This window comes from Cucumis melo, chromosome 3 (assembly GCF_025177605.1).
Source record: "Cucumis melo cultivar AY chromosome 3, USDA_Cmelo_AY_1.0, whole genome shotgun sequence".
NCBI classification, from domain to species: domain Eukaryota; kingdom Viridiplantae; phylum Streptophyta; class Magnoliopsida; order Cucurbitales; family Cucurbitaceae; genus Cucumis; species Cucumis melo.
Window position 1 is genome coordinate 30,271,320 of NC_066859.1, and position 23,386 is coordinate 30,294,705.

The 23,386-nt window shown below is 35.4% G+C and overlaps 4 protein-coding genes across 5 annotated transcripts; 2 read left to right on the top strand and 2 right to left on the bottom strand.

Moving 5' to 3' along the window:
- Positions 1–695: 695 nt before the first annotated feature.
- LOC103487795 (vacuolar-processing enzyme-like) lies at positions 696–5,397 on the bottom strand. Its single transcript, XM_008446271.3, has 9 exons — positions 5,105–5,397; positions 3,661–3,825; positions 3,411–3,567; positions 2,978–3,063; positions 2,688–2,887; positions 2,269–2,317; positions 1,856–2,065; positions 1,337–1,543; positions 696–1,176 (listed from the first exon to the last, which is right to left on the bottom strand). Exons 1-9 carry the CDS (start codon positions 5,327–5,329, stop codon positions 994–996), a joined length of 1,482 nt encoding a protein of 493 aa, XP_008444493.1. The 5' UTR covers positions 5,330–5,397; the 3' UTR covers positions 696–993.
- Positions 5,398–7,651: 2,254 nt separating this feature from the next.
- LOC103487796 (uncharacterized) lies at positions 7,652–11,628 on the top strand. Its single transcript, XM_051082440.1, has 9 exons — positions 7,652–7,866; positions 9,198–9,278; positions 9,368–9,417; positions 9,993–10,070; positions 10,189–10,246; positions 10,340–10,389; positions 10,557–10,665; positions 10,740–10,801; positions 11,298–11,628. The coding sequence occupies exons 1-9, from the start codon at positions 7,783–7,785 to the stop codon at positions 11,338–11,340; spliced, it is 615 nt and encodes a 204-aa protein (XP_050938397.1). The 5' UTR covers positions 7,652–7,782; the 3' UTR covers positions 11,341–11,628.
- A 1,414-nt stretch (positions 11,629–13,042) lies between these two features.
- Positions 13,043–16,522, top strand: LOC103487793 (ferrochelatase-2, chloroplastic). The gene is made up of 9 exons (XM_008446266.3): positions 13,043–13,362; positions 13,732–14,068; positions 14,156–14,299; positions 14,405–14,506; positions 14,693–14,796; positions 14,897–15,023; positions 15,129–15,281; positions 15,436–15,536; positions 16,014–16,522. The coding sequence occupies exons 1-9, from the start codon at positions 13,274–13,276 to the stop codon at positions 16,327–16,329; spliced, it is 1,473 nt and encodes a 490-aa protein (XP_008444488.1). The 5' UTR covers positions 13,043–13,273; the 3' UTR covers positions 16,330–16,522.
- Positions 16,523–16,809: 287 nt separating this feature from the next.
- On the bottom strand, positions 16,810–22,883 carry LOC103487791 (uncharacterized). Of its 2 annotated transcripts, XM_051082442.1 has the most exons (7): positions 22,452–22,883; positions 21,675–21,958; positions 21,327–21,416; positions 21,146–21,217; positions 20,837–20,953; positions 18,045–18,174; positions 16,810–17,975 (listed from the first exon to the last, which is right to left on the bottom strand). In XM_051082442.1, exons 1-7 carry the CDS (start codon positions 22,786–22,788, stop codon positions 16,999–17,001), a joined length of 2,007 nt encoding a protein of 668 aa, XP_050938399.1. In that variant the 5' UTR covers positions 22,789–22,883; the 3' UTR covers positions 16,810–16,998. The 2 variants fall into 2 exon arrangements, with proteins under 2 accessions (XP_050938399.1, XP_008444487.1); XM_008446265.3 differs by having other exon boundaries at positions 16,810–18,174.
- Between the last annotated feature and the right edge of the window lie 503 nt (positions 22,884–23,386).

The window sequence follows — 23,386 nt, forward strand, 5'->3', positions numbered from 1 at the left end:
TAAATTCAATATAAACGTAAAAGAGTGAATTGTCTTTTCATTATATCTTAAACGTAAATAACAAGAAAAAATCTCATTAACGTGAATGTGATGTAAATTACAATAACAAACTTAGAAACAAGATGAAAAGAAAATCAAAGCAAAAGTTTAAAAACACACTAATACAGTATAGAAAGCAACATTCAAATGTAGATAAGAGGCAAAAGGAACTTTTTCTTTACAATATAAATTGATAGTATTAAAACAATAAAGTTAAAAAAAAGAAAAAAAAGAAAAAAAGAAATTAGATCCTATTAAAATAATATAATCATAATGAAAGAAAAGAAAGAAAGCGTGCAAGAGTGGGAATAATAGAAGAATGTGGATCCAGGGAGGTGGTGAATGGGGGCACAGTGACCCAATAATCCCAATATGTGGATTTTCTCTTCCCCCCACTAAAATCTATTATATACCAAAACATTAACCATTTTCAACTACCACAAGCCACAAACTCCTCATTCTACTTTTAAAATTGACGAAAGTTTAAACAAGTAAAAGAGGAAAGGTGTGGAGCCTACCCTTCTCACCCATATCTCATCTATAGCCCACCTCTTATGCCTTTTCTCACCAATATTTCAATCATGCATTTTTGTTCTCACTTTTCTTCTTTTGGAGGTTGGAATTTTGTATTCATGTGAAAATATTGTCATTCAATGTAAAAAAAAAGCACACCATAATTCTACATACAATCAATACATTAGGAATTTTGTTCGTTCTTCCCAACACAACCAGACCCTTCTTCTTATAAACAGATGCGTATAGTGATTTTTGAAAAAGTACTTCTTCAGTTCAACATTTCAATTATGTGCCCCCTTTTTTTCACCTTATACACCGGCCTGTAGTTCTATTTACAAATGACTTGTCGTCGACAGACCCATTTGAACATAGATTGTGATATAAACAATGGTGGGAGAAACGTACTTCCAAATCGGATGAGTGGCTTGGCTTTCATCATCATGCAGTGAAGCCCTTGTGTAGAGAGCTCCAAGGGCCCGGAGGGACGCTCACGCAAGCTTGCGCCGATGCCTCCGCCATCTGCTCCTTGCTGATTCCAGCATTGCATATGTTTGCAAAGGATCTCATGTGTTTCATTCCGTACTGAGACAGAGATCCACAGCGTGCCTCGAAGCTCCTAACCTGTTTGTATTGAATCATTTCAGAATTAACTAACTTATACCGAGTAAAAACATAACTAAACAAACATTGACTGGTTGACTGAAATGTGCAGTCTATATTTGCTATGAGTCATCAAGAAAGAAACAGCAAATAATAGTATCTAATTATATTGAAATTATACCATATTCCTAAGACAGTCCCAGTCATCAACAACGGGTCGTCCTGTGGGACGGACGGCTTCAAGCACCTCAGGACCTTCTTTAATTCCAAACAACAGCTTTCCAACTAGCATCACACTGTTATCGATATGAGCTCTATGGGACATTGCTTCTACGAACTTCTTCTGAGCTTCGACTTTCGTCAGGGAGCCTTCTGGAGCTTTGCGAAACTAAGATCAACAAGCACGGATGGGGTGAGAGGGTCTTGAATGACGTTGAAACCAAAGTTAATTTTAAGCAAGAAAAAGCCCAAGATTAACAAGTAAAATACTACGATGCCTATATTAGAGAGGTGACAAGTGTAGTAATTAAAATTGCCATTGAAGTCTCAAAAATTGGATCTAACGCACAAAAATGCTTTGTTCTCACTATCCAAACAGGAAATATTATCAATTTGGACAACCTCAGAATAACACTTATTTACTGTATACTAGTATAGTTCAAATATTATCCAATTGAAAATAGAAAAAGAAGAAACTAACCTTCTCCCAGAAGTGGACCAGATCAGCGTCACGCTGATTGGTGAACTTTGTAGCTGGCCTCAAGGAGTTTTCCTCGACAAAAGTGTTGTTCTCATTAGCAGGATCAGTACCCAGATATGAGAACAAAGCGTTCTTGTTGAGCTTTAGATCACCATATTGCATGACATGGGAACCATATGCATATTGGTCACTTAGCGTCCTTTTTTTCACCTGAAGAAACCAAAAGTTTAGATCAGATCAAACGAGCATAAAGGGAATTCTTTTCATTTTGATAAACATACACTAAAATGTCCTTTAGACTTGGTACAGTTACAAAAGGATGAAAATTTCTGGTAGCAAAATTTTCATTTTTAAGAACTAAATTTAAACTTGGAAGTTGAATTCTCCCAAAACGGAGGTCCACGGGTTCTTACCAGTTCGTATTGCTGGCGTAAACTTTCTGTCTTCAAATTGTGATTATCACTGTTTACAGCACGAAAGTAAAAATCGTGAGGTCCTGAATAAAATAAACTACTTCATTATTCTAACTCACGTCATTTGCGTTTGGATCCCTTATTTAAAGGGTAATAATCTGCTTTTGGATCTAAATTTCTAATAATTTTGTGAGATTCATTCTTCGGGTTGACAGAACACGTGTGGCAGTACATATAACGATGAGAACAAATGCCCAAAATCAAAGTTGCACACATCAAAAAAAAAAAAAAAATTACAATTGGATTTCGGCATTGATATCATTTTCTTTTACTGATAAATTAAAAAACCAAGCAAAAACGAAAACAACAAAATAACAAAGCATAAAAGCAATAGAACAAGCCTACTATTATCTTTTTACCTGTCTTCCAACCAAGCAACACTGTACAAGTCACCCAAGCAAGTATCATACTCTGGTGGAGGACCAGGATAGTCCCCTGGACAATAAGTACCCCAACTGCTTTCATAAGCATTTGATGCAGTTGTTGTATAAATGTTCAAACCTTCAGGAAGAAGGCCTTCAAAGATACTTCCTGATTCACAAGCTTCGAGATAGAATACCTAAAATATTACACAGTTCCACTCCCATTAGATATGGTTACATGCTAAGACCAGATGCAGTCTCAAGCAACGAACAGTACAATAATATACCAAACTTTTGTAGGATCCAGCAGCATGCTTCTTCTTTAGAACTTCATTAAGATCGTCAGCGTAAATATAAGGATAGGTAGGCATCCCTGAACAAGATATATCAGAGATGAGAAATTTCTTAAGCATCAAGTATAGTTAGAGAAATCTAACACAAGTTTACCTTAGATTAATATTTTTACAATAATGATACCAATAGGTGTTTCCTAGGTAAAATGAGGCTGTACTATCAGTTTCAAATCAAAGCACGCTTTTTAAGATTGAATTTTGGCTGGCTGCCTTTAAAAGATAATGTGGAAATGTAAACTAATCGTGCTATTGCTTACAGATATAAATCAAGCCCATCAAGCAACAAACATATCCAAAGAGACGGTGCCTGATAAGCATGATAGGTCACCGCAAATAGTATGCGAACTACACAGAACAAGCCACTCACCAAGCACACCAGGACCACCATGATCACTGTAGTATATGAAAATATGATCATTAGGGCCACTGTCAACAACCTTCCCACTGCCCCCTGTAAGAGCAGTTCTGTTTCCAAGAATGGCAGCAAAAAAGTTGTTCACGTTAACATCTTCACCAGTGTAATCCTGCGATGGCCAAAACGTAGAGTGCATAAGTAGCTACAATCGGATGAATCAGGTGTAAAATTAGAATCGATAGGGCAATGAGAAAAAGAAAACCTTGGGGACTCCATGATAAACATCAGAACCCTTTGGATGGTTGATGATGACCCCAGGTCTTGGGTTCTCTGGATTGAACGCAATGTCATCGTACATGAAGACTATGATGTTCTCATCTTTTAGCCCGTTTTTCCGCAACAATTGATAAGCATGGCAGATATCAGCCTGGTGGAAAATGAGTTCAGCATTCTCTAAGTCTTTTTAAACAATTAAACCATCAACAACATTCACATAATAAAACAAGATTGAGAGCAGAATAGTAGCACCTAGACTCCGTTGACTTACGCTTGTTCAACAAATTTATATTAATTCCTAATTATATCTCCATTCTCTTCTTTGATTTGTAACTTCAATTACTGGTTATGTTTATAGCTCTTCTTACTTTCTATAGAAGAGTCACAAACTCTTTTTTATTAAGATAATAAACGGTTTTCTTGACCTTGAAAAATGGTTGAGAGGTTCTGGCTTTAATTCATGGTGGTCACCTATCTAGAATTTAATATCCCACAAGTTTCCTTGACACCAAATGCTGTCCCAGATATTCATGAATATATAAACATGTATACTATACATAGGAAGTATAAAAGATTTCTCCAGTTTAGTACAAAGAAATTTAAACTATGGCTAGTATGGAGTTGTAAATTTTGCAACCCAAATAGAGCACTGAAAATAACTGTTACTTGTTATAAAAAAAAAAAAAAAAAAAAAAAAAAAAAAAAAAAAAAAGTCACTACAAATACAAGAAACAAAAACTTTTCAAAAGTGCCTTCAAATAAATTTTTGCAGTTAGGCCTTAAACGCTCAGTTTCTCGTTCAATATAACAATTATAAACAAGGAAACTTTGTTTGAGAGTAGCTACGGGTTCTATAACGTGGTTATTTTGGAGCAACAACGAAGAGTTATATCGCGCACATGGTAGCAACGACAAAAGGAAGGGCATTCAAAAAATCATTTTCTTCGAGAATTTCAGCACTATTTATAAGAATTATAGCAGCAACAAATATTTAATTAATTAGAAGGCGTAATTTATTTTTCTTTAAAAAAACTACGAATATATATATTGAAAAAAAAAACGAAACAGATAAAAACGGAACTGCTACAATTTCTTAATCCAAAAACCGAAAAATTCAATCGATCAAAACAGCGGACGACGAAGAGTAAACATCAAAAGAATGCAGACTTAGTTTAGATGGAAAAAAAAAACGATCTCACACCAAGAAGAATCACCGATGATAAAGTTTAGGTTAAAAATTAAAGCAGTGAGAAAATAGATCAGACAAGGATCAGCAACATATATAATGCACAACAAACATTTTGGGTAAGAAGTATGAAATACGAACACGAAAACGCCAATCAATCACAAAGGTCAACATCATAACACAATACAAACTTATCAAATGAATTAAAGTCAGTGCAACTTATCAAATGTAGAAAAAAAAAAACCTGGTGCCTGTAATTCCAGTATCCATTAGAACCGGCGATCAAAACAGCCCATCTCGTCCCCACGGAGTCTTCGTCGCTAGCGTCGGAAGCTCCTCCGCGAAAAAATTTCAGTGCCTCGGACGGCAACCGGAGAAAATCGCCAGGAAGGTCCCGGCTTCCGAAAGCTAGACCGATTACAGCAAGCAATAAAAGAGAGAGGAAAACTCCGGTGGGGATTCGAGCCATGAAGTTGCCGGGAAACTTGGTCTACACGGTGGGTATAGAACGATGATTACAAATTCACTTCCTAAAATTATATATACGAAAAAATGGAAAATTTTCTTTGTAGTTTTTTGCTAAAAAGACTTAATTGCCCCTGCTGATCTCCAAGTTGCCTCAAATCCTGACCTTACACGTGTAATGATAAAACTTGAGGTCATTTTCTAAACTTCAATTTTTTCAACTTTAATACGTTGCAAGTTGAAGTTGATAGGGAAGGCCTATACCCCACTAAATAGCAAATATCAACATTAGCGGAGATTCCTTCGCGCCATTGGCTATGGAATCTCTTTATTATCCCTCACCATTTCTGATATTTTTCTTCAATCCTTTTGAAAATTAAAATATCATTTTCAATATTTTAGAGTTTCTTCAACTTTAGTGTAAGTGTTATTAATAAAATCTTAATTTTAGTTTCTTTAAATTATATTTTATTCAAATGGGTTAGATAGTAATTAATACTTTTTAAATTATATTTAAATAAGAAAATACAGATTAATTTGAATTAAGAAATAATTACTTCCTAATGGCAGAAGCTCAAGAGATAATTATTATATAAAATAATTAAAATATAAGATTATTATTAGAAAGACTATAAGAGAGGGATTGCATTAAAAGAGTCGAATGATTTGTGGATTATACGTTATATAATATATAATCTCTTCATTATTTGTCCTTGACCAAAGCATTTTTATTGTCTTCTAGTTATAACGGATAAATTATGATATAATGTGTCCATATGTTAAGTTATAAGATAAGATACATAGCACGAGTCAATCAATAATTGTCTTTTTAATTTACATTATAAAGATTTTTAAATTTATGTTCAATAGGTTCATAAATTTATGACATATATTAACTTTTGACGGTTAATTGAACAATTAAAATATAAAATTAAAACTCATGTCTAACGAAACTCTATACTTTTAATATTGCATATTATAAATCTTTGAGCGTTTAAAAACATCAATTAGTTGTAGAATTTGTTAGATACAAAAATTTTAAATTAACAAATATTTATTGAATACAAATTAAAAGTTCAAGATTCTATTAAACGTTTAATTTTTTTTCTTTTAGGTTCGAGATCAAGTAAATTCATACACGTGAAAGTTTAGGGATTGAAATTTAATTTAACTTGAACAATATTACTTTAATAAAATTTTGAGTGGATCCAACTATTTCTATTATTTGTTTATTGTTGAGTTTTCTTCACCATATTACTAAACCTCAAAACTTTCGTAATTGAGTATTCTATAGTTAAAATGTGTTTATTACTTAAACGATAAATATCTAGATCTATGGTAGTATATCGCTAAGTAAGAATATATTTCCATTTTCACGACTAAGATGCATTTTAGGGTTGCAATTACATGTTATTGAGTAATTTTGAAATCAGGCTTTAAATAAGCAATAGCTTTGTTACAAATTGTTAGTCAAATTAATGATCAAGTAATCTAAACAATAATTAAATTTTTTTGGTGAAACCTAACTTTTTTTCCTCTCTCTCTCCCTTTGTTTAGTTCAAATGAAAAGTACATTTAACGCCTGTCATTTAACACATGGGGCAAAAGGAGTTCCCTTGTTCATTAAGAAATCCAACAAAATAGGGTTGTTGTGGGGGCAGAGTGTTCTAAGAAGAAAAGGAATCATACCTGAAATTGAAATCAAAGAGGAGATCGTTTGTGACTTCGAGTTGATTATTGTAACGTATGGAGTAGAATCTGAGTTATGAAATTTATGTTTGAAGTTTAAATTAACCAAAATAGTCTATTTTAATTGTTTGTATTTGAAATATAAAAACGATTTTCATTAGAGTTGGTTGCATGAAGTATCATCAAAATTGATTGGTATAAGAAGTCACTGTCAAAATTGGGCATCATAAGTGCTTGTTAAAATTGATCACCAGTAGATGGAATTATTGATAACATTTAAGAGAATTGATCATCATGATCTAGTTGTAAGAAACTGTAAATAGTTTTAAGAACAAAATAACCCTAAATTTGTTCATTTAACACGTATCTTAAAAGGTGATTGGAGACTCGTCGTAGATGAGTTTGTAATATTTAGACTGAATATTTTGAGTCAGAATTTATAATATACTAAAACTCATTCCGTTTCTACGATTTTCTCATTATAATCATGTCTTTTGGTATAATTAAGGATACAAGTTTTCATTTTTTTGTTCCATTAAAATATAATCTTGGTCTCGATAATCTCTTTAATTATGATCTATTAATTTATTTTAGTCACGGCTATTAAAAAGGAAAAACAAAATTTAATTGATGCTTTCTTTGTGATGGCTTTATATCAAAGCGAAAACAATCCTCCACGAACGAAACGGCACCGTTTTGAGCATCTCGAACTTTCTCTTTTCCTCTGAAATCTCTCTTCATTCTGCCTATTGTTCTGGAGCCTCAAAGATGGCTTGCTTACACGATCACAGCTGCGAAGATCATGATTGTTCTTCTGATTGGTCTCTTTACAAGCACATAGACCTCCCCAGAGTTAGTGCAAATCTGTCTCTATCTCTAGCACACGAATTTTCTTATTTGACAATCCATTTTACGACTTCGCATCACTTCAAACATATTCGTATAATCATTTTCCATCGTTCAGTATGAAATTTGATTGTCCAGGCTTTGGATTTTAATTATCTCCATACCCATTAGCTGAATGATGATTTCTTACTTTCCTTCTCAATTACACTGCTTAGAAAATTTCTGTCAGTTGAAATTGCCCATAATCCTGAATGAGCTGAATCTTTGTTCCTATGTTTGGTTATGGTCCCCCTCATGCAAATTGGGTTTTTCTTAGGCTAAGAATTATTGCAAACTTAACTTGTAAGTAGTTTTAATTTATGTTGATGGGTTTAATTTAGGTAGTGCGTCCTAAATGGGAGGAAAGTGGCCTAATGGCTTAGTGGGAATGATGTTGGAGATTTTCATGGTTAGTGGTAGAAGTTAGTGCATTAGTGGTTAATTTTTTTAGTTTTCACTTCAAATGAACACAAAACTCAATTGTAGCTGATCGTCCGTGCAATATTGTTCACTTGTTTCCATCTTCGGTTCTCTTCCTTTGTTGTTTTTCGTTACATCTTAATTACATTACCTTTTTCCAAGTTGGGTTTACATCCTAGCCATTTGGGAAGAAATTGGAAGAGGATTGTGCTAATATTTCCACCATTTTATTCATATTCGAGTTATGCGAGAGAGCACGCATAGTAAGAACATCAATGGTTATTATTAAGGGAATTTGATAACTATTTTAGAAATATATTATTTTCCAGCGCCATCTTGTCTTGCAAGCTCTATTGGAGTTGTTCAATAACTGGAACAACTATGAATAGATGTTAGCAATGCTAATGGATTTTCCCCATAACTTTTAAGGCATAAGTAATTGTCTGCTGACGTTGGAATGAATACTATGGGCGAATTATTGATGAAACTGATGAATCTTTCTGTTTATTTTAAGGCTAGAAGAAATAGGAGAGGTTAGATTATGAGTGAATATGTTGAAGTATATAATGACGTTGAGTTTCTTCGTCCTTAAGATTGGAGATTCTTTAAATGCATTACTCTTGAAATCACCCAAGGATGACAATTGCCCCTTCCGCCAATAGCATGTTTCATATAAGCTTAACAAGCATGGTTACCTGGTTGCCTCCTTGATAATTGTGGACGGAATCAATTGAATCTTATGAGTAACTTTTATGGAAGAGCCTTGAACTTTTATTGTAGATGATTGCATGTTGAACCCACGCGTATAATATACTTTTATTCCTCAAAGGAATTGGTGGAAATTTTATTTATGATCACAGGTTCTGCTATTTTTTTAGGTTTCAGCATTGAATGAGGCAACTCCAGGAAGTGTGAAGTCTGTATTTAAAGCTTGGGAGCATCGGTTAAACTCATCTGGGGTACCTTACCTTTATATCTGCGTGTATCAGTGCCCTGTACCCGGTTGCTAAGATAAAGTAGCCTCATATATTTCATTTTTATACAACAGGATCACTTGGAAAGCAACGAGGGTGATCCTGAACTGCTAGTTTTCATCCCGTAGGTGTTCCTGTACTTCTGGATTCTAACTATACCTGATACCTTACTAACATTGATATGTACTTGTTAATAAGTACAGTTATTGTAATGGTTATTCGTAATTTACATTTTAATGTAATAAAATTTATAGTTTCTCAACCTTCCCTTCTATATATCTCAGGCGAATATGGAAATAAATAATTTTTTGAATACATAAATTATCACGACTTCCCCATTTTTTTTATTCTTCTAGTAAAATTCATGCCCTTCCTAAATAATTCCCATATGTACTCAATCAATTCACCTATGTTTGTATATAATTAAATAATGCTGGGAAACGTAATTTCATGTTCCTACCAAGAGAAAACTGTTTGTCTAAAAATCTATGTGTTTGTTGGCTGGTCTGAAACTTTGTAAGCAGATATCACAAGAACAATTTAGTTATTATAATTTATATTATTTCATGAAGATTTCTGTGCCCGTATCTTTGTTTTGCAGCGATGGCTACATTGCTTATGTATGGCGTGCACTTTTTGTGTTCTGGGACTACTCCATGTTTCTTAAAAATTCATTACCACTTTTTTTTTTATGAATAGATTTACATCAGATGTTAAAATCAAAAGCATATCTATCATCGGTGGTCCAGATGGTACTAGTCCTTCAAAGATGAGGGTGTAAGTTCGATGTTCTGGAACTTTCACACACTTGCTTTTCTACTTGAATATTAAGTTTTATCCCTTCTAGTTCTCTCCCTGCGTTTGTTCTTATACGCAAGCTATCCTTCCTAATCAGGTTTATCAACCGAGAAGGTATTGACTTCTCAGATGCTCAAAGTATGCAAGCTGTTCAGGTACTGCCTGTTGGCATATCTGACGGAGATTCATGGAGAAATTTTGACGCCTAACCATATGTTGTAATTTTAATGCATTTTATATTATTCTAGGAGTGGGATTTGGCTGAAAACTTGCAAGGAGTATTAGAGTACCAGACAAGGTAAGGATGTTTTGTAGAGGAACATATCTTTCCGATCATCTGAATGTTTGAATTGATAGCAAAAAAAGTTGAGCATTATCCTTCCCCTTATAAATATCCAGCCTGTGAATTATATTCAATGTTAGATTACAATTATTTTTTGACAGCTAGTTTATATACATAATCAGATATTCCAAATTTCAAGGTGTGGGAAATCTCACCTTGCATTTTCCTGATAATTATGGTGGTGACACGACTCAGATACACTACATTGGGTTGAAAGGTGAAGCCACGCAGGTAAAGTTGTGGCTAAGGATCAGTTGATGATTTTGTTGGTTTAAGTAACTAAATATCTTCATTTTAATCAACAGCTAAAGAGAGATGTCGTTGCAACAATTGTCTATGAAATCACGCCAAATCCTTCTGACCACAAGTAAGTGCCATTTCCATTGATGGACAGTATTGAAAATATTTTACTTGTGCTTTGCCTCCAAGAAGGCATTAATCTGAAGTGTCTTTCACTCAATTCAATCTCCTTGGTAGAAGATACTGCATACGTTATAGCTATACATTCTCCTAATGCAGCTTTTTGTTTATAGTTACTCTCAAATTATTGTCCTCATGTTTTGACTACATACGTCTACTCAACTTATTCGAGCATGCCCCTGAATTGAGCTATTAACAGTTTCTTATCCATTGCTCGTTCCAGAGTTTATCTTTTTCAATTTGTCAATGAAAGTTCCGTTTGCTAATTAGTATAAAATATGGGGTGTGGAAATTTGAACCTCTAACCTAAATGAGTATATTTTAAATTTTAATCACCATTGAGCTAGCTCACTTTTGACTGTCTTGTTCTTTGTTATTTTTGTTCTCATCTTTCTTTTGTACCTATCAGTCCCCTAAATGACTAAGCTTGTGCCCATGGACAGGACTCGAGCTGAAGGTGGTGCTGGATTTTCACATGTCGAATGAAGAAATAATCAGTATCCTTCTTTCTAAAATATTTCGTCTGTATCATCTCTACTGGATCCTGACTCTGTTAACTATTTTGAGTTACATTTACATGAATTTCCTTCCTGCCCTTCTTTTTGTGTAGTAAGTGGAGAATCTCATTAGTTTCTTGGAAAGAGGGACTTCGATGTTGATTGGAAATTTGGAATTTGACCAAGTAGTGTTGGGACTGTTGAGACAAGTTTCACATCTGCTTAATGCTCCAACCAATCAAATTTACACTAAAATCAATGATTTGTAGTTTCATCAGCCAGTTTTGTTGCCTTTTGTTTTCTCTATATTTGAAAAGAACATGTTTATTCCCCATTTTCCCAAATGAAGTTGAAGTTGGTCATTTTTAGGTTGGAATATGTGAGGATTTCAGAATAGAGAAGCAAAGCTCATTCAACTAAAACTAATAAAGGAAAAGAGTGGGGAAAAAATGTAGAAATCGGATTGAATTGGAAAACTTCTGTGTTCATTTGATGGAGGTTCATGGGCCGGGGCGGGGATGGTTCCCTCATCTCTGCCCCTCGTTTAATTTTGCATTCAACTTAAATTAAATCTTTTGTAAGATTTCAAAATTTCTACGTCAATTTTAATGGTTGCTTATGTATACAAAATTTTCATTAAAGAAAAAAAATCTCTAACCCGTCAGATAAAGACAAGATAAAATTTCATATCAAATACGGATTGCTTTTATTAACAGGTTCTTTTCATATCTAGAACGATAATCTATTTTCAACATAGGATGATCTTCCTATAAGCAATTGCTATCAATGGTGATCTACGCTATAAGACACTAGACACCTTTAGTTCTTTCTGTACTAATATTCAAATTAGATGTATCAACTATCGAACGTCCTTGCTTGCTTTTCTACTTAATTGAGGAGCCATGTTTATAATTGTCCAGTGATGAAACTATCTTTGGATCATAATGAATAATATTTCATTCCACGTTTGACATTTTACAAGGGTGAAAAGAAGGAATTGAGTTAATTTTAGGAGAATAGTTGAATGTTTCAATTTATTCTTTTCTTTCTTTTTTTGTAATTTAGATAAGGATCGAACAACCACTTAGAACAAATATATTATTTAGTGAGTACCAAAAATGCCTATATTCCTTTGATACAAATTTAGACCAGTATTGTTGAAGTTTTTTCACTTACTCGATAATACACATGTAAATACTCAAAAAAATAAAATAAAAGAAAGATGGGTACGTAACAAATGAACACTAGGTGCAATAAATCCCTAATAGTAAACTAAATTCGAATATTCTTCGAACTTGTTTTTCTTTTAGAAATTTAAATGTGATAAACTTTAGATACTATCGATAAATTTTTAATAGTGGTATGTAGCATTAATAAGCTTGGGTAAAATTTTTATTTTTTATTATTATTTGTTGTAGCTACTAATATTTTGAGCATAAAACCCTAGAATTTACTCTCAATGTCATGAAGTTAGAAAATCAATCTTATAATCTCATGATGGACCATAAATAGTTCATCAAACGATAGATTCAAACTTGTTTTATGCAAACACATGACCAACACAATCCTAACTTTTAATTTTTAAATATGGAAATTAAATTTTATTTTTTAAAATTTATAAGGATCAAAATTTTAAAAAATTAAACAAACTTTGGAGTACGGCCCACACGTAGATGCGTTGAGTCTTCAACACGAAAACAAACTTTGAATACATAATGGTTGAGAGAGTGGTTGGCGCTTCCATTTCCCGGATCCTTCCCTCCCCCAACTTTGACTTCTCTACCATTCTTCCTCCTTCCGATTCCCCCTTTCCCATTTCTCGAATTTTATAATCGACGAATCCATTCTTCCTCACTCATTTCTATACTCGACTTTCTCTGGGGTTTTGGATTTAGATCACTGTTCTTCCAATTTTCGACTCCATGGACGCCGCCTCTTCCTCTCTCGCCCTCTCCAATATCAAGCTTCACGGTTCCACCAATACCCTCAATTCGGATAAAAGAATTTCATCGTAAGTTCTTTTGTATATCACTTCTGCTTTATATTCCTTATCAGATTCTTAACCGACCTTTTATTGTTGCTTTGGAAACTGGATTTTGGTTTATATCGTTTGTACCCTTTTAAAATTTCGCCCCCCTTTGAACTTTATGTTGATTATTGGATGAAGTCACCCTGTGTTGTATACTTGGAATCAGTCTTTTTAGTTCGATCAATGTGAGGTTATGTGATTGTGGATTATAGTAGCTGGAGTTGACGGGAAGGAAGTTTCTTAGTTATTTTATTGTATCGAGGATGCCATGGCAGTGACTGATTTTCTAAGGGGGTTTTAGGTGTTATATTGTCGAAGTTAGGAATTTATTGTATATTTTCCTGTTTTCAGGTTATGCTCTTTGCCGAAATCTGGCGTGGCCTTCTCTTGCAAATCGTCTGGAAATTTGCAAGTTCATGATAGGTCTACAGGATTAGTGGTTTCTTGTTCTAGCTCCAATGGTCACAGAGATGTGATTCAGGGGTTACATCTTTCGGGCCCCATTGAGAAGAAAAGTCGTCTGGGACAAGCATGTTGCTCAGTAGGAACTTTCACCGTTGGTGAATTTGCTATAGAATCTCAATCTCAGGCAGTGGATGACAAGGTTGGAGTTCTGCTCTTGAATCTTGGAGGGCCGGAAACGCTTGATGATGTTCAGCCATTTCTGTACAATCTATTTGCAGATCCGGTATCTTAGTTAATTTATGCAACTAGTCTTAACAACAACTTAACATGCCAATAGTTCTCAGTTCTTACTTCTTTTCATGTTACATAGGATATTATCCGACTCCCAAGGTTGTTCCGTTTCCTCCAAGAGCCATTGGCAAAATTAATATCTACGTACCGTGCTCCCAAAAGCAAAGAAGGGTATGCTTCAATAGGAGGTGGCTCACCTTTGCGTAAAATCACTGATGAGCAGGTTGATTGACCTCTCTTATTTCCTTCTACTTGTTCTTCATGGTATATCCCAGTTGGGTATAAGACAAACGTTCAAATATTTATAATTTGTGAATACTTGTTGCAGGCACAAGCGCTTAAAATGGCTTTGGAGGAGAAAAACATGTCTGCTAATGTCTACGTGGGAATGCGCTATTGGTACCCTTTCACAGAGGAAGCAATTCAGCAAGTACGTTCTATGTTTTTTTTTTTTTATTCCCCTTGCCTTCTAGTTCAAATGGAGGGAAGAATTTTATATTTACTACCAACCACGGGATTTCCTAAAATGCCTGTACCTCAAATTTTTGCTATGTATTTGAAGCATTGTTGTTTGAAACGAAGTTAAATATTGGTAGTTCCTTTTGCTGTCTGGCAGATTAAGAGGGATGGGATAACAAGACTTGTGGTACTGCCATTGTATCCACAGTACTCTATTTCTACGACTGGGTCTAGTATTCGTGTTCTCCAGAAGATGTTCAGGTGATGATCGTGTCTAGTATTATAATATTTTGATTTTATTGTTATTATTAAAAAAATTACTGCTACCAACTTAACTTATTGACTATGAGTCGTTTATCAGGGAAGATGCATATCTCTCATCATTGCCTGTTTCAATTATAAAGTCCTGGTACCAACGGGAGGGGTATATTAGGTCAATGGCTGACTTGATTCAGGCAGAGCTGAAGAATTTTTCCAATCCTCAAGAGGTACTTAATTTTTGCTGAAACTTATTTTAGGGAGATGCTTTATTATTATGCAGCAATGGATGTCCAAGTCAATTAGTTCTTAATATAGCATCATTTGCGCCTTAGGTCATGATTTTCTTTAGTGCACATGGGGTTCCCGTCAGTTATGTTGAGAATGCTGGAGATCCCTACAAAGATGAAATGGAAGAGTGCATTTACCTAATCATGCAAGAGCTGAAAGCCAGAGGAATTGGAAATGAGCATACTCTTGCATACCAGGTTAGTAATAAATTTGAAGCTTGGCATGGTTTCCTATCTTTCTCTTTAACATGTTGAGCCACAACTATTATTCAGATGTTTTATCATTTTATTTCATGGTTTCCTAAGTACATCCACATGGTTTTTTATTCTTGTTTACGTGTTGCATGTTCAGAGCCGTGTTGGACCTGTACAATGGCTGAAGCCATACACAGATGAAGTTCTTGTTGAGCTTGGCCAGAAGGGTATTAAGAGTCTCCTAGCCGTTCCCGTGAGGTATGGCTTGTTCATAAACCATAAAAGGTCGAACTGTTAATTTGATCATTTGGTTTTTGGTTCCTTGTAGTTTCACAATTCTAGGGGATCCTATTATTGCCTTCTCATCATCTTGGTTCTCATAATGATCTTAGAGTGAACATTAATGGAGACTAAGTCATGTGACAATTATATATTTCAAACTTCTTATGCTAATGTTAATGATGGAGAACCTTAGGCCCAAAGTGCTTTGAATATTTTTGGGCTTTCTTGGTCGTTCCTCAACTTTGTACTTCATCCCAATGGATTGGCTGTTTACGTGGTTTTTCTTCAAAATTAAAGCAATCAACGGGTTATAAGCAGTATGCTGTTTGAACGGATTTACAAATTGTTTTACTTGTTTTGAAAGACCGGGAGGAGGTTAAGTGTGTTGAGTGAAGTTCGATATTCTTCTGTATTGGTGGTGTTTTGTTTATAATAATTTTACTCTCTTCCCAGCTTTGTGAGTGAGCACATTGAGACTCTTGAGGAGATAGATATGGAGTACAAGCACTTGGCACTTGAATCTGGGATCGAAAACTGGGGCCGTGTGCCCGCCCTCAACTGCAATTCTACGTTCATTTCAGATTTAGCTGATGCAGTAATTGAAGCCCTTCCATCTGCAATGGCATTGTCACCCCACACAAGCTCGACAGATGCAGATGATCGTGATCCTCTCCGATATGCTATCAAATTGTTATTTGGTTCGGTCCTTGCCTTCATCTTGTTACTATCACCCAAAGCATTTATGGCGTTTAGGAATAATTTCCTTTAAACTATACAAGAATCTAGGATAGAGGGAGGGATCGACTTTTTTTTGGTTTTGGGTTCTGGGTTCGACGTAAATTTACCTGAAAAGAGATAGAAATTTACCTGCCATACACATTTTTCCGTTTTTCCATTTATACTTCTGTGTTTTTCTATTCAGCTTTACTATTACAATATATCAATAACAATATTACAATGCATCAATTCTTTTAGGAGAAGGTATATCTTATTAATTTTTTGAAAAAAAATATAACTGTTTCATATTTAAAAATTAATCTATAACAAACAAGATGTTTTTTGTGTTATTTTATTATAAGTTTGTATAGGTTGTTACAATTAAAATAAGAAATTTTCAAATTCAAAATCTTATTTAATAAACGCTATTTTACTGTTTCCGTAGTTTAAAGTTACAATATAATCCTAAACGATCTTATAATCACCCATGCCACAATCAAAAAGCAAAATCATCAAGGAGACCCCACGCCTGTAGAGAAACAATGTGTTTTGTGCAAGAGAGACAAAACTCCAGAACCGTTTTAACCATAGCAAAACAAAGTACAGTAAAGAATTCGGGCATTAATGAGGTCTCATAAAACTACCTGTCTAATAAAAACCATAGCAACAAACCTAACCGTTCTCCGCAACATACACACCTAAACAACCACATACAATAATATCAACTTTTTGGTGATGCTTTTGCAACCCCACTTTGGGGAGCTGCCTGAGCAGCCGACGCAGAATCATAGCCCCCACGAGCAGCACCACCTGCATTACCTTCTGATGAATATTGGGGCTGAGGGTAACCAGCACCATAAGAGCCGCCATAAGGTGGGGGAGCTTGCCCATAAGCTGACTGATTTGTTGGAGGAACACCACCATATGGAGGTGGCGCAAACCCTGGCTGAGCTGCAGTACCATAACTGGATGGTGGAGCACGTTGAGAAGCAGAATCTGGTTGAGTGTACCCGGATGCAGGTGGCTGAGAACTTGAGTATCCAGACGGCAATCCAGCAGGTTGCCCATAGCCACTAGGTGTGCTCGGTGACTGAGTGCTTTGACCATAGGCTGGAGGATTTGTAGGTTGTTTCTGAGTCTGAGGTGCTCCATAAGCAGCCCCATAAGCAGTCTGAGCAGCAGGTTGATTTCCATAGCCAGTTTGGGAAGGTGCGGTCATTCCATACCCCGACTGACTTGGTGGAGGGTAACTCCCTGGGTTAGGGCTGGGCTGTTGATTTGCACTATAACCTTGCTGGCCCACTGAAGAGGGTTGTGCAGCAGGAGGGACCGTCTGGGATGAGTCCCCTTGAGAGCCATATGAATTGAGCCCATCTTGAGCGGCATTAGCCACATTACCATAGTTTGTGGTAGAACTATAACCTTGTTGATCATATGTAGGTGGTTGACCATAACTAGACTGAGGCGCATGGTAATTACCACCATAGCCATCTTGAGAATAACCCTGTTGATTATAAGTAGAGGCTGGTGGTTGACCATAACTATAACCACTGTTGTCTCCAGTAGCACCAGGACCTCCGGCTGCCTGTTGTTGCTGTGGAGCCTGTTGACCGTAGTAATCATAACCACTTCCTTGAGTAGCAGGTTGATTTGGCGGAATGGTAGACTGGTCCCAATTGGAAGCATATCCACCAGATGCTGGTTGGGAATAACCCTGATAAGGAGGTTGTGACATGTTATACTGAGACGAAGGAGCAGAGTATCCACCTTGTTGTCCATAGCCATAATTAGGCTGCTGCATTGGTGGAGCCCCAGGAGGACCCCAACTTGAAGGGGGTCGAGCTTGATAACCTTGCTGGTTATACCCACCTGACATACCTGAATTTCTCGCACGATTCTGGGAGAAAAAACATGAAAATGAAAACAAAGGTGAATCTTTCTCAATTAACGTAAGAAATCAACATAGGGCATGGTAAGACGAGGAAAGCACAACAATCATATGCGTAAATGGAAAGAAAATGCCAAATCTGAAATCAAGGATATGCAAAAAGAAAACCATAGTCAGTATGTTTTGTAGAGGGATTAAAGGAGCTTATACTGCATTAGGAAGAGTATAAAACACCAACATACCGTACTGGATGATGAGTTATTGAGTTACTCCAGCAGAAGCTCAACCTCTCCCTATTCGAAGTGAATGGGTGCAAAGAGAACCAGACGACTACAAAAGCTTTTACAGAACAGAATATATGAACTTAATTGCCCCAAAAGGCAAAGAAGTTCATAGCAAAGCAAAACAAAAGCAATGTCTTCCCCAATTATTAAATCTTTTATAGAATAATCAATTAGCTGGATATCAAGCTAAAACTAAACTAAAACTATCTTCAGACACCAATATATGAAGTGAAAAATATTTTATAGTCCAAAGAATTTAATTGCAAATTATTGAAAAGAAAATACTTCCAAAAAAGCTGAAGAGCAATTTGGACGATGAGAAAGAAGACATTGACAATATATACAGACCTTTGTAGGAAACGATCCATAATCTCCAAAGTAACTAAAGATAACTCATAAAGATTGAAACAAGAAAATATTCTTCAATTACAAGAAAATGTTATTTAAGTAAAAAACAATTGAAAACAATTAATAATTAGAGAATTCATCTTTTTGGTGAAAAACATATAATAATAAATAATTAAACCAAGACAGGAGTCTAAAGAACTTTCTGGAATATCCATCATAAGCGAACTCACTGAACAATCAGGTGATGTTGACACTAAAATATGGAAGTACCAAAAATACATCATAGCACGTTTATCCAACAAATTAACCCGCATGCCTATATTATACTAAAATAATTTCACAAATGGTACGCACAGTAAATAGACAATTAAGAAATGAATAATTTATAGACTAAAAGATGAAACTCTCCCAAATCAAAGTAAACCACCAGAAAAAGAATGACAGAATGGTAAGGTGACTTTTCAAATTTTACTAAAGACCTTGAATATCCAACAGATAAACCTGCAACTTCTCTCCACATCATCACTTTATATCATTATAATATGGGATTCAGAACCATACCAGAGCAATGCTGAGAGAACACCAACATAAAGGATTCCATGTTGGTGTCACTAATGGTCCAATAACCCTAACCCTACAATAGTTCCCAATAACAATATCAGTTGCAGGATACATAATTAATAAGCACATGTGACGGTTGAACAGGCCAAAATCCCAATAATACAACACTTAGATATAAAACCAAGAATAATACCAAATGGGCCGATAACATCTTAAATAGGAGAGATATCATATAACCTTAACAACCTAATAAGAGTAATATTTGACTGATAAACTGAAATATCCAAAGGAGCCAGCATATCACCAATGGGAATCTTTCTGATACAATAATCACTCTTCAAAAAATTACCAAGCAGTTTAATCTGTAAAATAATTTCACCTCTTTCCAAACCCAGAACCTTATGTCCTCCATCTCTGCATTAATGGATATATAGAATAAACAATTGCAGATATAATAACAAATCCAGATCGATTAGGGGTAAAAGACCTAAAAGCTGTCTCAATCTATAAGAGATCTAAAAGTATAACAGGCTGAAATATTCCAATGTTTCTAATTCCTTGAGTGGAACCACAAAGCAGCATTTGATTCCATAGACCTACAAAGAGACCCCCCTCAAAGACGAAAGTATTGAGCACAGTGAGTGAACAAGCCTTCCTACTGTAGTCAAAATGCTAATGCATATTAGCAGAGCATTAGTGCATTAGCATTAGCAATAAAAGGATTTTGCAGACTTGCAGACACAGCAGCAGATTAATAGTCGTTAAAGGAATGAGAAAACCATATGTTTAAGCCAGAAGTCGTAGAAGATCCAGTACACTAGTAGAGTAAAATTAAGAAGAGCCAGGAAGTACCATTAGTGAAGAAAAAAATAAATCAATTTCTTGTTGACTCCAGTTGTCCAACAGAACCACATAAAAACGGGAATTTTTTCTCAACTATTTCCTCCCAAAAAATAAAACCAGTATAATGTTGTAGAATGATTAGAATACAAAATTATAACAAGTAAAACAGGGTAACAAGAATGTGTACGTGAACATAATTTCAAAGGGAAACATAATACCAAAAATAGAAGGAACAAGAACAAGAACAAGAAGCAGATATCATTTTCTAAATAAAACTGGAGGTATAATTTAAGCCAATGATACCAGATCCCTCCCATATCACAGCATAAAGTAAACAAGGAAAGCAAATAAGTCAACATCCAATCAACACGACGTGTTTAATGCTGACCTTGGTGTTGAGGCAGAACCCTAAATATCCATAAATTTTATAAAACTAGAGTTTTTTTATGAGAAAAGAACTAAAACAGTTTTAGAATAAGATGGAACAGTTGCATCAACAGTTATATAAAAAATAACCAAAGCCAAGCAGGAAGATCATTATAAACACAAAAAAAAAAGGAAGTAGGTGTTAACCAGGTATTAATTCCAACTACAACAAGGCAAAATAAAAATGTAACCCAAATCAGCAAACGCACCTCGCTGATAACTTCATTAACCAACTGTTTTGCTGACTCAATCTGTTCACTTGAACCATCAATCTGTAAGGTTCTTTCTGTAGAAGTGTCCCCAGGGGGTAAGTGCAATGGTATCACCTGCAGAAAAGAAGAGTAGGCATTGCCATATAATCAAAATTCAAGACAATGTTCTATGTTACAAGACCAGAGAAAGTGAAAATTAGTTGCACAATTGAAATTAAAAAGAACGGAAGTAAACTTTGGGAAGCCTTCTAAAAGGCGCATGAAATATATATATAAAATATCTATCAACATAAAGAGAGAACAGACCTGGATACGTGCTCCAGTCCTAGCTTGCATACTTTTGATTGTTTCACCACCCTTACCAATAACCAAGCCAACCTAGAAAAAATAATATTTTAAGAATCAGAAGTACAAAAGAAGAACAGAAATGTTCTCAAGATAGACAAGCAATACTTGGAAATTCCGGAAAACAAAATGTTTAGAGAACCTTATTATTAGGAATTTTCATAACAAACTGCTCAGATCCTGAAGGGCCTGTTAGTCTTCGTGATACTATGCCAGAACCGCCAGATTCAGCCTGTTTTAAATGATAAATTTTATGAGACACACACATTTTCAAGCCAAGTTAAAAAGCCTTATCTTCAACTACAATCATATTTTGCATTGAATGTCCCATAAATAAAGTTAAAAGTTTAAAACTTGTAAAGGGGATAGTCAACCCATTATCCAAATCAATGTATTACTACATGGCATGCCAATGTTATAAACCACAAACTTATACTGATGCAGCTCCCAAAGGCACACCATGAAATTCCAAAATTAAGAGAAGACCAACCTCAGAAAGAACATCATTTATCAGCTGCTCAGCCTTAGCAATTTGATCAGGGGTGCCCATTAGCTCAACCATCCGGGTAGTAGAGTTGGGATCTGCGTCCATGTCACGAGTAACTTGTATTTTTGCCCCAGACTGGAGCTGAAGGTACTTGATGGTCTCACCACCTTTACCAATAATTACGCCTACCCTCCCATTTGGAATTTCAATTTTCTTGCTTGACCCTTGGAAACCATAGGAAATAGGTATTGCGGAAGGGGCTGAATTTGACATGTGAGGCTTCAGGTCTGCATCCACACAAATCAATATCACCAATGAGCATCCAAACATGTACACAATTCTTGTTTTTAAACCGTAATACATTACCAGCACATTTTAAAGTTGTTACTACAGGAAACAAGGGTAAAAGAACATGGAAAATAATCAAGAACGAGATATACATAGGTATTCTGATAACGGATAGAGAGCTCTATCTAAACCACTAAACTGAAATCCAGAAGCCTTCATTTAATCCCCCTATATATGGGCTAATCCAAATGCATTAAAAGAAAGTGCACGCCAATTCAAGAAAATCATGGGCCCTTTTTATACACACGCCACTCCCTGTGAACAAGACATATATAACTAGCACTCCACAAGATTTTCTCCGAGTGTTCCCACTTATTTTCTTCCCATATACAAGACCTGGCTCATTTTAAGCTCACTAAGCCGTGAGAAAATCAATACACTTTCGACAAACACGCAAGACCATGAAATTAAAAAAATCAAGATAATAATCACCTGGACCGGAACTAAAACCCTTGTCGTAGGAATCATACCCGCCGCCGTTCTCAACCCTCGGACGTTTGACATCTGCTCCAACGCCCGGTCCAGCACCGGCCCCAACGCCACCGCTGGAGATAATCAAGCGAGAGGCAATCTCCTGAGCACGCTGCTTAGCGAGCTGGATCTCATCCATAGGAGGTGGGACGTTGTTGTAGGAGGGAGCGGAATCGGAGGAAGGGGAAGTGATGGGGCCGGAAAAGCCAGTTGGGCGGCGGGGTGGAGGTTGGTCGTCGTACTTGCGCTTGTTGGAAGGAGTATCATTAGCCGATGAATACTGGGCTTCGTCAGCCATTGTGTTGAGTTTGAGAGAGAAACCCTAAAAGAAGAGAAAAGTGGGGGACGGCGAGAAAGAGGATGGGTTTCCTTTCAATAAATGACCACTGCTTTGGCGTAGGGAATTTATATTTATACCATCATCCATCTGCCGCTGTCTATGTCTCCACTCCACTCCCGATATTTTGTCCTAAACAAATCTTAATATCCTTTTAGGTTAAAAAATTTATTTCACTTATTTATTTAATCATTTATTTTTCTTAGTGTTATGGTTCTAATTTATAGATTTATTTGACATTTTCGTAATTTTTCTAAATAATATTCCCATGTCATATATAATGTTTATACGTATTAGAGATAAAATTTAACATTTATATATGTTACGGGTGAATATGGACATGACGGAATAAGTCGTGAGTCAATAAAAGATAAAATAAGATCTTACTTTAACTTATTAAGAATATGAAAGATTCATTTAATTCTTATTATATGAGAAAAGAGTATATTCTTTTTGCAAGTATATTATGATACTTTTATGAGGTGTACCTAAAAAGTTAAGACTTATTTTTCATCTTGGTATTAGACCTATTTTTCTTTGTTTTGCAGGTTTTATTTCC

What these genes read in the sequence shown, in the direction of transcription:
- LOC103487795 (XM_008446271.3), bottom strand. Translation starts at nt 5,329, where the DNA reads ATGGCTCGAATCCCCACCGGAGTTTTCCTCTCTCTTTTATTGCTTGCT. An exon ending in CTGGATCCTACAAAAGTTTG is followed by an intron (nt 2,888 to 2,977) that starts GTATATTATTGT and finishes GTAATATTTTAG; the next exon opens with GTATTCTATCTCGAAGCTTG. An exon ending in GTTGCTTGGTTGGAAGACAG is followed by an intron (nt 2,318 to 2,687) that starts GTAAAAAGATAA and finishes TGCTGTAAACAG; the next exon opens with TGATAATCACAATTTGAAGA.
- LOC103487796 (XM_051082440.1), top strand. Translation starts at nt 7,783, where the DNA reads ATGGCTTGCTTACACGATCACAGCTGCGAAGATCATGATTGTTCTTCT. An exon ending in AGCACATAGACCTCCCCAGA is followed by an intron (nt 7,867 to 9,197) that starts GTTAGTGCAAAT and finishes CTATTTTTTTAG; the next exon opens with GTTTCAGCATTGAATGAGGC. An exon ending in ATCGGTTAAACTCATCTGGG is followed by an intron (nt 9,279 to 9,367) that starts GTACCTTACCTT and finishes TTTATACAACAG; the next exon opens with GATCACTTGGAAAGCAACGA.
- LOC103487793 (XM_008446266.3), top strand. Translation starts at nt 13,274, where the DNA reads ATGGACGCCGCCTCTTCCTCTCTCGCCCTCTCCAATATCAAGCTTCAC. An exon ending in GTTCTCCAGAAGATGTTCAG is followed by an intron (nt 14,797 to 14,896) that starts GTGATGATCGTG and finishes GTCGTTTATCAG; the next exon opens with GGAAGATGCATATCTCTCAT. An exon ending in AGCATACTCTTGCATACCAG is followed by an intron (nt 15,282 to 15,435) that starts GTTAGTAATAAA and finishes TTGCATGTTCAG; the next exon opens with AGCCGTGTTGGACCTGTACA.
- LOC103487791 (XM_008446265.3), bottom strand. Translation starts at nt 22,788, where the DNA reads ATGGCTGACGAAGCCCAGTATTCATCGGCTAATGATACTCCTTCCAAC. An exon ending in TGAAAATTCCTAATAATAAG is followed by an intron (nt 21,218 to 21,326) that starts GTTCTCTAAACA and finishes TATTTTTTCTAG; the next exon opens with GTTGGCTTGGTTATTGGTAA. An exon ending in TTAATGAAGTTATCAGCGAG is followed by an intron (nt 18,175 to 20,836) that starts GTGCGTTTGCTG and finishes TTTTTCTCCCAG; the next exon opens with AATCGTGCGAGAAATTCAGG.